Source organism: Cicer arietinum, chromosome 2, assembly GCF_000331145.2.
Source record: "Cicer arietinum cultivar CDC Frontier isolate Library 1 chromosome 2, Cicar.CDCFrontier_v2.0, whole genome shotgun sequence".
Lineage (NCBI taxonomy): Eukaryota > Viridiplantae > Streptophyta > Magnoliopsida > Fabales > Fabaceae > Cicer > Cicer arietinum.
This window is the reverse complement of record NC_021161.2, coordinates 9,614,311-9,627,051: the sequence shown is the minus strand read 5'-3', so window position 1 is coordinate 9,627,051 and position 12,741 is coordinate 9,614,311. Positions and strand designations below refer to the sequence as shown.

Sequence of the window (12,741 nt, the reverse complement as noted above, 5' to 3'; positions counted from 1 at the left end):
AGAGAATATAGATTTCTTCGACACTTTCTCACCAGTCACTAGACTAACATCCATTAGGGTACTTATATCACTTGCGGCTATTCATAACCTGGTGATACACCAGATGGATGTTAAAACAACCTTTTTAAACGGTGAACTGGAATAAGAAATCTACATGGAGCAACCTGAAGGTTTTGTAATTCATGGACAAGAAGACAAGGTCTGCAAGTTAGATAAATCTTTGTATGGTCTTAAACAAGCTCCTAAGCAATGGCATGAAAAATTTGATAAGTTGATTATATCGAATGAGTTTAAAGTAAATGAAAGTGACAAATGTATTTACTACAAATTTGAAAATAACATTTGCACTATATTATGTCTCTATGTAGACGACTTACTCATATTTGGCTCAAACATTCATGCTGTGAATAATGTGAAATCATTGCTGAGCAGCAACTTTGATATGAAAGACCTCGGAGAAGCAAGTGTAATCCTCGGAATCAAGATTACTAGGTCAGAAAAGGGAATTTCTTTGGATCAATCTCACTATATTGAAAAGATTCTAAAGAAATATGACTACTTTGACTGTAAGCCTGCTTGCACACCATATGATCCCAGTGTAAAACTTTTCAAGAACTCTGGTGAAGGTGTTAGACAAACTGAATATGCGAGCATCATTGACAGCCTCAGGTATGCCACTGATTGTACTAGACCCGACATTGCCTATGTCGTGGGATTGTTGTGCAGGTTTACTAGTAGACCTAGTATGGAGCATTGGTACGCTATCGATAGAGTCACGAGATACCTTAAAAGGACCATGAGTCTCGGATTACACTATCAAAGATTTCCTGCCGTCCTTGAAGGATACAGTGATGCTGATTGGAACACCCTATCAGATGACTCCAAGGCTACCAGTGGCTATGTTTTCAGCATAGCCGGTGGTGCTGTATCATGGAAATCGAAGAAACAGACAATATTGGTTCAGTCCACCATGGAGTCTGAAATGATAGCACTAGCTAATGCTAGTGAAGAAGCAAGCTAGTTGAGATGCTTGCTAGCAGAAATCCCTTTGTGGGATAAGCCGTTACCAGCTGTGTTGATCCACTGCGATAGTACCGCGGCTATTGCAAAAATTGAGAACCGTTATTATAACGGTAAGAGACGACAAATACGTCCAAAAGGATGAAAGGAGCTGTTATTGTGGATCATGTACGCACTAATGAAAATTTAGCTGATCCTTTGCGAAAGGATTAGCTAGAGAGAAAGTCCAAAATACATCCAAAAGGATGGGACTAATGCCTATAGATAAATGAGTCACTTATGATGGTAACCCGACCTAAAAGACTGGAGATCCCAAGAATTAGGTTCAATGGGTAATAACAAGTCATAGTGATATGAGATGAACATGCTATGTTTAAAATGAGAAGCATGATTCCTGAAGCAAAAAAGGATGAGATAATAGAAACTCTTAATGAGATCTATACTCTATATGGAGTGGGGTACCTAGTGGCTACAGGAGTACTCTTGATAGACTCACCTACGTGAATGTGTAAGTGGGGGCCGCTTCCTATGGAATTTCGAGGCAGAATTCCTAGAGCGTTCACTAGACTGGGATACACGTGCAGGGCCCTAAATGCACGGGCTTTTTAGAATACACCTAATGAAAAGGTTGTGTGTGGGTTTGATGTCAGAGATAGAGTTCAAAACTACGGTTACTCTTGTTGAATCTGAATCCTACTCGCTATGCAAAGGTTCAAGTCGAAAGACACCTTTGTTTATGCACAATCTTATTGAAGCGTCTGACGCTATTCTAGAATCCATTTTTAAATTCAAGTGGGGGATTGTTGGAAATGGTGAAAGATAATTGGCATTGATGATGGCTTTTAATGTGTGAATTGAAAAATGAGAAGTCCCACATTGGAGGGAACACACTCATTTATGACCTTTATAAGGAGTTAGTTTCACAATTGGGTTGGGCCCCAAGGGGCACCGCAATTTTGTGAATGAGGGATAACGCAAGCAAACGGACCACCACACGTGCGCGCGCCGCCGTCGTTCGTCCGGCTTGGCTCGGTTCGGGTCGGGTTGTGGTGTATTAAAGTTTTTTTAACATATGGAAATTAATTATTTATTTAATTAATTAATTGCTTGCGATATGTCACATATTACGAAACTGCCATCCACAAGGTCAAAGTCAATGTTCTGATTCATTCAAACCCTAAACAAACTAATCTTCTGTCCTTTGCTTAGTCAAAACCCTAATTTGACTTAGCTTCAGTTACTTGCCACATCAAAACCCTAAAGCTGAGTCCTTCCCACGTTTTGACTATTGCCCGGTCAAGAAGCCTAGTCAAGTCACGTTTCCTATTTCTGAGGCACGTTCCTGGTGACCTGCTGATGGACTTCGTGCTCTTGGATCCCTCCTTTTTTCTCAGATCCAGTTGCTGAACTCATCTATAAATAGAGAGCTCACCTCACTTGGAAAAGCACACCAAAAGCTCTCCGTATCTGAGGCTTTTCTCACTTCTCCCCCTTTTTATTCTTCTTCTTCTTATTTTCTTGAGTAGCCTCCGTGCTATATTTGAGTGTCAGTCAATCGACTGGCATACTGAGGGTGTAATTCTAGAACGGTTTTCTACAGTGCAGTAGAACTCCGATACAGTGAATCTGGGTTGTTTTATCCTGGGGACTTCGTGGTTGATAGTCTGCCCTGCACAATTTTGGGCAGTGCCTCGAAACGTCTTAAAGAGAGCGACCTAGTCTGCGACTCAACCCAGTAATATTTTCGGTGGCATAAATTGTTTTCAAAGGTTTTCGAATTTCAAAAACAACAGTTAGAAATTGCAAAATTAGAAAAAGAGACTCATTTATGTCATAGAAAGTGTAGTCTTCGACTGCTTGAAGATACATGTTTCTTGAGGGCTAAGTCAATGCCAATACCAATGGACAAAATTTGGTTTTTAAGAAGGAACCAATAGATTTACTAGAACACCCTTCAATGTATAGAAGACTAATTGGAAGGCTCGTTTACTTAACCATATCACAATCATATATAGCTTTTGTAATCAATAAAATGAGCTAATAGATAAGCAAACCTTATAAGGTTGATCTTCAAATTTTGCATTAAATTCTCCATCATATAAAGTCTTCACGAGGCATGAGAATTCTTTTTTCATTCAGTCCTTCATTACAAATTTCTGCATATGTAGATGCAAATTGGGAAAGCTGTAGAGAAACAAGAAATTCAACAACTGAATATTGTGTATTTCTAGGAGACTCATTGATTTCATGGAAATCAAAGAAACATAATATTGTAGCCATATCTGTGCTTAATATGACTATAGAGCAATGGGGGCTATAACACATAAACCAATATGATAAAGCAGTTACTTCATTCTTTTGGCATCAAAGTTGAAAACCCACCAATTTAAAGTGATAATGACCAACCTTATATCTTGCCTCAAACCCTACTACACATGAAAGTTTCATCTCATTAGAGAAGATGTAGATTATAGTTTTATAAAACCAGTACTTCTTCCTTCCAAGTATCAGCTAGTTGATCCCTTAACCAAGGGCGATCCCAAAAATTCAGTTTCACCAATATATTGGCAAGTTGAGGTTGCTTGATATTTATCATTAAACTTGAGGGGAATCTTAGATTAGTTACTAAATGTTGTTTTTTAGTTTAGTCTTATTGACTCAGTCTAAGTTGGTTTTAATTAATTAGTCAGTTTATTTTTTCTGTTACATTCAGTTAGCTCATGGATTTATAATATTTTTCTATTTAGTTCCATACTTTCAATAGGACATTGGCATACTCATCAAAAGGAAAAAAAATGTCAAAAAAGTTCCTCAAATTATATAGGTTTTCTAGCTCTTAGACGAAAATTGTATAACATTGATTCATTCTGCATATATTTTTTTTTCTTGCCTTAGAAACTACTTTCGTAAAATACTCTTAACTAGTAGTAGAACAATATGGTTTACAAATATCTCTAGCTTTTAAAAAAACGCACAAAATCGCTAAATCATGGACAACACTGAGATGTAAATTATCCTCTATAACAATAACATTTGAATATGTCATACTTGGAGCAACAACCTTTGAGCGTAAGTTGACTTCTTAATCAAGAGAGTTTTGATGATTTTGAATATCATTTTCCTCTAATAAAACATCACTTTAAGAGCCAACAATACACATATTTGAATACTGATGATCCTCTTATAGATGATTTGTGTTAAGTGAATTAGTTAAGTTTGAATCAAAAACCTCATAAATTACATCTTTAAGACTCTGTGTAGACAAGATCTTGGATTCGTGAAGTTTCTCTAAAATAATTTCCGAATATCTAAAATCAACTAAATTCGAGTCAAAAGTTTCTTCATGATTTTTATCATTTTTTTTTTCTGATCAGAGGAAGATTCTTGAAACACAATGGTGACTCCTAGTTTAACGTTGAGGATATAATCAACAAAAGAAGAATTAACATTACAATGAATAGAGCAATGGTTATAGGAACATACATCGTAACCATCTTTTTTTACTATTGCAACATGTTTAGCTGGTTGAGATTTTCTATAACCATTAGAGTATTTTGACATTTATCAATATAATTTTCTACAACCTTACAAGATTCACAAAACAATGACAGTTTTTCTCATAGTCAATGTAAAACAAAAAAAAATGCACATTTTTCATGTTCAACAAGAATGCGACTCTTGTATCATATCCAAATCAACCAAGACTCGAGCAAAATATCCCAACGTTTTTGAATTGGTTGCTTTATTAAGAGATAAAGATGTATGAATACTAAAAACAATTGTGAAAATGATTTTTGGCATCCAATATTTCCGCGACATATTATAGATACAAATCCAACACTGAGCCTTTGTGTTTCTTGCCAAATCCAGATTTAAATCTTTTGTCAAGGAAAAAACTCAATGAAAATAATTTTTCAAATTTCAAGTTCCAACTGTTTGAACTCTTGTAAATCGTTGTGAGAAGCAAAAGAGAACTCTTAAAATCCTTTTCTGATATATATATTTTTTTACGATGAGCTAAATATATTTTTAGCTTCTATAAAATTTAACATTTTATTTTTAGCCTTTATACATTTTTTCTTTGACAGGTGGTCCCAACAATAATTTTCATTAAAAGTTTTAATCTCTGTTGTTTTTTTTTTACAACATTAATCTTTATTGTTTAGTCAACTCGTATTTCTTAAACTATAGAATTTTTTTAAATATGTTTAAAATATTATAAACATCTTATTTACAAAAATTTAGAATTTTCTGACAATAGAAAATTTAAATTGAATTTTTTGGCATCAAAAAACCAAAAGAAATATTAGACGGGCATTAGCTCATAATTGAATAATAACAAATAAATATATGCAAAGTTTGGTAGTATTGTGATTAAAGCTTTGATTTATTTGAATTTTTAGGGACTAAAATTGTTGACAAAAAAACTAGGAAGACAAATTTATAAGGACTATATATATATATATATATATATATATATATATATGTTTAATCTTATATTTTACTGTATAATCTATGTTTTATGTTATTCCGCATGTTTTAGTTTTATAACATATATGTTATAAAAACATATGAGGGAGACATCGCTAGCATTCAACTTAGAGTTATTCTCGGACATTCTCTATTAAAATAATTATTTTTTACATGTCTAGGCATTCAACTTTCCAACATTTCTTTATCGTTCCATGGTTTTTCTTCACATAAAAGTATTTCCTCACTTTTCAACATCCTTAATTCAAAAATAATTTTTCTTGCAATTTCTTCAAAACTTAAAGTTTCATTCTCTTATATCAGATTTGATATACTCATAGGAAGATGGAAGATACTATATGAGTCTTAACATCTTAGTTTCATCTTCAATTTTCACTCGAATAACTTCTAATTTAAAGACAATACCATTGAAAGTACTTAGATGATCATATGCTTTCATATTTTCATCCATGCGTAAGTTATGAAATTGCTTATTCAACAACATCTGATTTAAGATGTCTTATATTCGATGTAGCCATTCAAGTTTTTACCCAAAGCTCTTTGGTTTTCTACTTGTCTTGCATATTAACAAGAGTATTCTTAACCAAACACAATCGAATTGTACTTGCTACTCTCAAATCTAATTCCACCCATTTTTCCTTGTCCATGTCAAAAAAATTTCCTTTCAATGCATTGTGTAATCCTGATTGTATCAACACATTTTTTACTTTTATTTTTCACAAGCCAAGATTTAGTTTCCCATTAAATTTTTGTATGTTAAACTTAACGCCACTTGAAAAATTTGACATGCAGCGGTATAAAACAATCAATGGCACAAATAGATTCTCAAGAAAGAGAGGTAAGACATAAATGGCCAGTTAATAACCAAATATTTCCTTAGCCATAATCTTGCCTAAACATCACTTCTACAATATCTAACTTATTTTATGATATAGAAGATGAGACGGTATTGCAACCACAAAAATACTAAGAATTTAATACTTAAGAATTTAATACTTAACCAAACCCACAACTACTGGTACTAGATGTTGAAAATTAATAAACAAATAGAAAATTTTAAATAACAATCAAAGTACAAGAAAATAATATGAAAACTCTAAATTGAAGAAAAAACCACAATAAAAAAATACTATGTGAAAACTGTTAAAACACAAAGACTTCTGTCAAATACCCCACACCTCAATCTAACCATACTCTCCAAAGAAAATATCTAACTATCCATAACAAAACTCTAAGACAAGAGCAAAAGGAAAGAAGAAAATATTAACTTAAAATATTTTTGATTGATGTGAATTTTAATAAAAAACTAGAGTTTTACATAACATTGAACTTCCTCTTTAATTACAATCTCAAACAATGTGAGACTTTTGAACTCAATTTCAACCACACCCATCACTCATGTACTTTATAGATGAGACAATGACTCAATCTAATGTAAAAATAAAAAAAATACAAAAAATTTCAACTCAAAACTCAACTTATTAAAAGACATCAATAAATCATTATTTCAAACATGAAAACAAAAAATGGTTAACTTATATTTTAAATAAAAATCATTAATCAGCGTTAATATTTCAATTTGGAATTTGTCGTAAGTGAATTCTTAATGGGTAGATAAGGTACATATCATCATTTCTCACATTTAATTTATGTGCTTCAAGCATGCTCTGTTTTGGTGGGAAAATAAAACCACCCATATGTGAATCAGCAAATTCAACAATTCCCTATAGCAAAATTGTACACATCTGTTCACTATATATATATATTTTATACTCAATCATAGACAAATATTGTACACGTCCTTTTTTACCGGTTGATGTAAAAACCTCAATTCCAAAAATTAAATTCAAGACTGTACAACTGATTTCTCTGGCAGTTATTATTATTATTTTATAATAAAAGATGTTGCTGTTTGATAGAGGGCAGTAATTTCCTGTTACCTCTATTTCTGTCTCCCTCTTACTTACATGTATCATAAATGTTCTTGTAATATGCCAAACTAGATACTGTGCTAAAAGGGTATCCAAATCTTTAACACTTGCTACAATTAATTGGACCCGAAATATTCTCTGCACTCAAATTTTTTTTTTAAGTCACAGTAATTGATTCATCTAATTGGTTAGATTGGGATAAAACGGCTTAAATTATAACTTGATGTTTAGATATCTTAATTAATTAACGGTCTAGATAGCAGATTTTAGGGAATCTACTCTAGAACTTTCGTCTATGATACATATAGGTACAACACTGATATTGGATATATGTATCAATATAATATTATATATAAAAAAGTATAAGTAATAAATAAAAAGTAAGATTTTTTTATATAATATAATTAAGAGATTTAAATTGTTTAATTTATAATATAAAATTATAATAAAAATTTAAAAATATTCTAATTTTATATTTACAAATAAAATAATTTAAATATATGAATATTTAATTATAGTTTTGGTTCCTCTATTATTATCAATTCACGAAATTTGTCCTTCTATTTTAAAAGTCAATCAATTTTTTATATTTTTAATTAAAAAATGATGATTTAAAATATTTTTATTGACGTGACATACAATTCTATAATATATAATCATCTAGATGTATTAATTATTCATATATCATTAATTAAATTAAAAATATAAAAAAAATTCAGAGTTGAAATCTAAATTTTTATGATGTTTTATTTCAATTTCATAGGTATTAATCATTCTACTTCATTTTATCATATATCACGTTATTTTTCCAATATATTTACAACAATATAAAAAATTCCTCTACAAAAAATGAGCTAAAAGTTCGACCTTTAAGCCTATATTTTCGTTACTTTTATCAAAAGTTGTTTACATTTAAAAAATTCATACATCCAATCTTAAAAAGTTCTAAATTTTTGCAATTTTTTTTATAATGTTCTAAATATATTTACAAAAAATCATTTCAAAATTTATAAATCAAATGATAATTAAATATGCTTCATTTCAATAGAGGTTAAAACTTATTATTGCATAATTGTACAAAGACTAAAATTATATTTTTATTTTATAAAAAGTCAAATTAAAATGCTAAAACTATACACAAAATAAAAATATATTTAACTCATCATTTAAATGCAATTGACACACTTCTTAAGTAAAGCACAATTGGCACATATATACACCTAAAAGTATAATCTAGATGAGTTGCAAAAAATGCATATATGATTCTTGATTTTGTTGGAAGAGATAGCTATAATGCTATTGTTTATACCATTGTATGATTGCATTGAAACTTGAGCAAGTGAAAAAACAAAGAGTTGGAGGAGCATATTTATTTATCATGTATAAATGCATGTAATCTTGTAAGACTCAGTAATGAGAATGTGTGGCACGTAGAGATTAACATAATATATATAGTTAGCAAAAAGACAAAAAATAGAATTTAGCTTGTATGCCGTCAAAACCATTGCACTTGTTTGATCAATTCATCGACGACCGTCCGATTAAAATCAAAATAAAATATCAAAATTTAAATTTTCAAAAAGATTAAAATTTATTTAAATTTTAAACCGTCTGATCTTAATCGTAAAACGTGTCGAATTGATTTCTTGTGATGTAATCCAAATTGATGTGGTGGGGTAAACAAAAACAGGTTTAGGTTGTGTTTTCACAATTGATAGATTGAATAGAGAGAGAGAAGAGCAATATGAAATAAGGGTTGGGATTGAAACTTATGCAAAGGGATAATGGTTGATGCGAAAGGGCTTCGTCCTAATGCACGATACTTGTTGGTGGGTTAGGTAACAAACCCTGCCCCTCCTCATTGGACCCATCCTCCCTAGATTCCTATCCCTTTCTCTTTCTCTTTCTCTCTCTTTTCTCACACAAAAAAACATAACTCATTTTGGAATTTAAAAGTTAGAGCCAACTCACTTCTCTTTTTTCTTAAGCAACCTATTTCTTTTTAAAGAAAAAACACAAGCATGATTCAAAATTGTAATTGTAGCTATGTTGCATAATTTTATATGCTGAAAAAATGCAGATAAATATAACTGATGCGACTTAAATTGCAATTATAATGGTGTTGCGAAAAATAATATCATTATTGTAATTGCAGTTGTATATCGCAATTTAAAACCATTAACATAATCAAGATTTAAAATTGTAGTTGTAGTTAAAAATTCTATTATGTTCTAATTCTTGATAGTACATGTATACGTTGAAGAAAGATATGGATTTGAGGTCTATATCTAAAAAAAATCATGCAGAAGACAATTTAGATCGTTGATTTGATATCATACGGTTTAAATAACATATTTATAAAATAATTTTTAGAAAATTCAATCGGTTGATCGAGATCAGACAATTAAAAAAAATAATAAAATATTTCAACATTTATAATGATAATTTAAAACAATGAACCCAATAAACCTAAATTATGTTAAGTCAATAGATTCTACATTGAGATAGTGATGGGCATTGAATGAAAATTTGATGAATTAAAGTTAAACTTCAATAAATCTACTTTAAGACATAACCTAATAAAAAGTTAAGCAATCTTCATTGAATGAAAGAGATTTTTGAGTGCATCACCTTATGATATATGGAATCCATTTTCCAAAAAAGTAAAAGAAACATCTAACCATATAAAAGGTTTTTTTCCCTAAGAAAGCTTCTCACCATCTTTCCCACTCAATCTATGTACACTTTGCCCCATCTGGTGACTTTTGTTTATCACTTTATTAAATAAAAATCATCATAACCATATTTTCCTTTTATCAAAGTCACCCACTTCACATTAAAAAAAAATGATAACACTTGAATCTCAATTACTATAGGCCTTTAACAATATGGAATCAATGACATGAAAAAGGGTCCAAATTGCCAATTCTATCATTATAATTAAAGACAACTGTCTTTGTAAAGAAGAACCCCTCTACTTGTCTCCTAACTAAGAAACTAGTTTATCATAATTAGGAAAATAATTATGACTTAAGAGTTTGCACATGCAAACACTTCATTCATGGGAATATTAGACAAGTTGAGGCAGAGAAGCAAACATAATATATTTTTTTCTATATTCTTTCCCATACACTAAACGTCATTTTAACATCTAATTTTCTTAATTTTTTTTTTCTATAAATGCTCAACATATTGTTTTTTCTTTTTATTTATGAACATAAAAATATATTTGATTTCTTTATTTTATTTGACACTAGAAGCTTACATACATTAAGGGAAAAGGAAAAAAAAAGTGATATATATGGAAGTTGATGTATAGACCTATAGATTCAAATATACCTCATCACCTCTCTCTCTCTAAACTTTCCTTTTCTCTCCAAATATTTACACAAGAGAAAGAAAATTCTACCTTGATCTTTCTTTTCCTTTCAATTGAAAGACTAATTAAATTCTCTCATGAGTATTTATTACAAGATGATGTGAAGTAAGCCTTAGTCTTTGTCACTTGTTCTTTGAAAATTAATAGTTTGGTTTAATCTAATTTTCTTCTTTTATTTATGCATTCAAAGTGGTCATGATCATAGATTCATTTATGATATATATCATATTTATTTAGCTGATCTTGAAGATTTGTGATAGGTCTAGACAAGCAATGAGATGGCTTTCTTCCAAGCAAATTTCATGCTACAAACCCCTCACCACCATGATGATCATCATCATCCACCACCTTCACTCAACTCAATTCTACCTCAAGATTATCATGGTATATACATATCCATACCCTCTAACTCTAATAATTTTAAATTGCAGTCGCAATTTCAGTTACACTGCAAACTTTTATATTACAGTAAAAAACAACTAAATGTGACAGATGCGACTGCAATATGTTATTGCATATACCTCTTATAGTTATATTGCAATCGTAATTACAGATGCAGACTGCAATTTAAAACTATTATGATATTATCTAATATGTGACTAATAGCTAGTTTCCAAATGTTATTGATAAATAGGGGGACCATCATTTCTAGGGAAGAGATCTATGTCATTTTCATCAGGAATTGAACTAGGAGAAGAAGTCAATGCTGAGGAAGATTTGTCAGATGATGGATCACAAGCTGGTGAGAAGAAGAGGAGACTTAACATGGAACAAGTGAAGACACTTGAGAAAAGCTTTGAGCTTGGAAATAAGCTTGAGCCAGAGAGGAAAATGCAGCTTGCAAGAGCTCTTAATTTGCAGCCAAGACAGATTGCTATATGGTTTCAAAATAGAAGGGCTAGATGGAAGACAAAACAGTTGGAAAAAGACTATGATGTCCTTAAAAGACAATATGATGCTGTCAAATTAGATAATGATGCACTTCAAACTCAAAACCAAAAACTTCAAGCAGAGGTGTGTTAGTTTTTTTCTATCTCATAATCGTGATTTTGATTTTAAACTGCAGTTGTAGTTGTGATTATGTCGCAAATATTTATAATGAATATGAAGTCATAATTATATCTGCAATATTGTTGCAGACACTTGTAAAACTGTTATATTGTAACTTCAATTGTGATCGGTGACATTAATTTAAAACCATGCTTATAATAATACAATTTTCATTCATTTTTTGTTTTTTTTTTCAACAAAATTGAAAATTAAATAAATGATGGAGAACTATATATAAAGACTTGTTTAAGTTTATTGTTTATATTCTTTTGAATAACATATGGTAATGATGAATTGATGATCCTTCTTTTTTTGTTATGCTTTTTTGACTATCTGCATAGTTTTCAGAACCTTTCCTTTCACCTATTCTGAAACATCAACTTTCTAAAAAGCTGCTTTTTCCTATCAAATAAAGTGACTTAATCAAGATCCAATGATTTTGTTTTTCTTCACTCCAAGGACATGTTTCTCTTAAATTGTTTACTTCTGTTGTACATAAATGTTTCATCTTACCATATTCTATATTTTCTAAAGATTTAACACAAGTTCGTCGTGATTCTGTCAAATTTATCGTCAATTTTCATCTATACTAAATTTAATTTATGAAATTATAGTGTTAACAATTTTTATTTTTTGTTATAATAAATAATAATTGTAACCTTATATAATTTGAATTTATTGCAGCTATTGGCATTGAAAAATAGAGAACCAATTGAATCAATAAACCTTAATATAAAAGAAACAGAAGGATCAAGCAGCAATAGAAGTGAAAACAGTTCAGATATCAAATTAGATATCTCAAGAACACAAGCAAGTGATAGTCCATTATCAACACATCATACTTTCTTTCCACCCTCTGCTAGGCCAGCA

General features: G+C 30.6%; 1 protein-coding gene across 2 annotated transcripts in view; it reads left to right on the top strand.

The window, feature by feature from the left end:
• Window positions 1–10,426: 10,426 nt before the first annotated feature.
• The window catches only part of LOC101509676 (homeobox-leucine zipper protein ATHB-13), a 2,969-nt gene continuing 654 nt past the window's right edge, over window positions 10,427–12,741 (top strand). Inside the window, exons 1-4 of one of the 2 annotated variants that reach the window (XM_073364919.1) lie at window positions 10,427–10,926; window positions 11,071–11,205; window positions 11,456–11,835; window positions 12,556–12,741. In XM_073364919.1, coding sequence (XP_073221020.1) covers window positions 11,100–11,205; window positions 11,456–11,835; window positions 12,556–12,741 — 672 coding nt within the window. In that variant the 5' untranslated portion in view covers window positions 10,427–10,926; window positions 11,071–11,099. The remainder of the gene's footprint in view (window positions 10,927–11,070; window positions 11,206–11,455; window positions 11,836–12,555) is intronic. The other variant, XM_073364918.1, reaches the window with a different exon arrangement.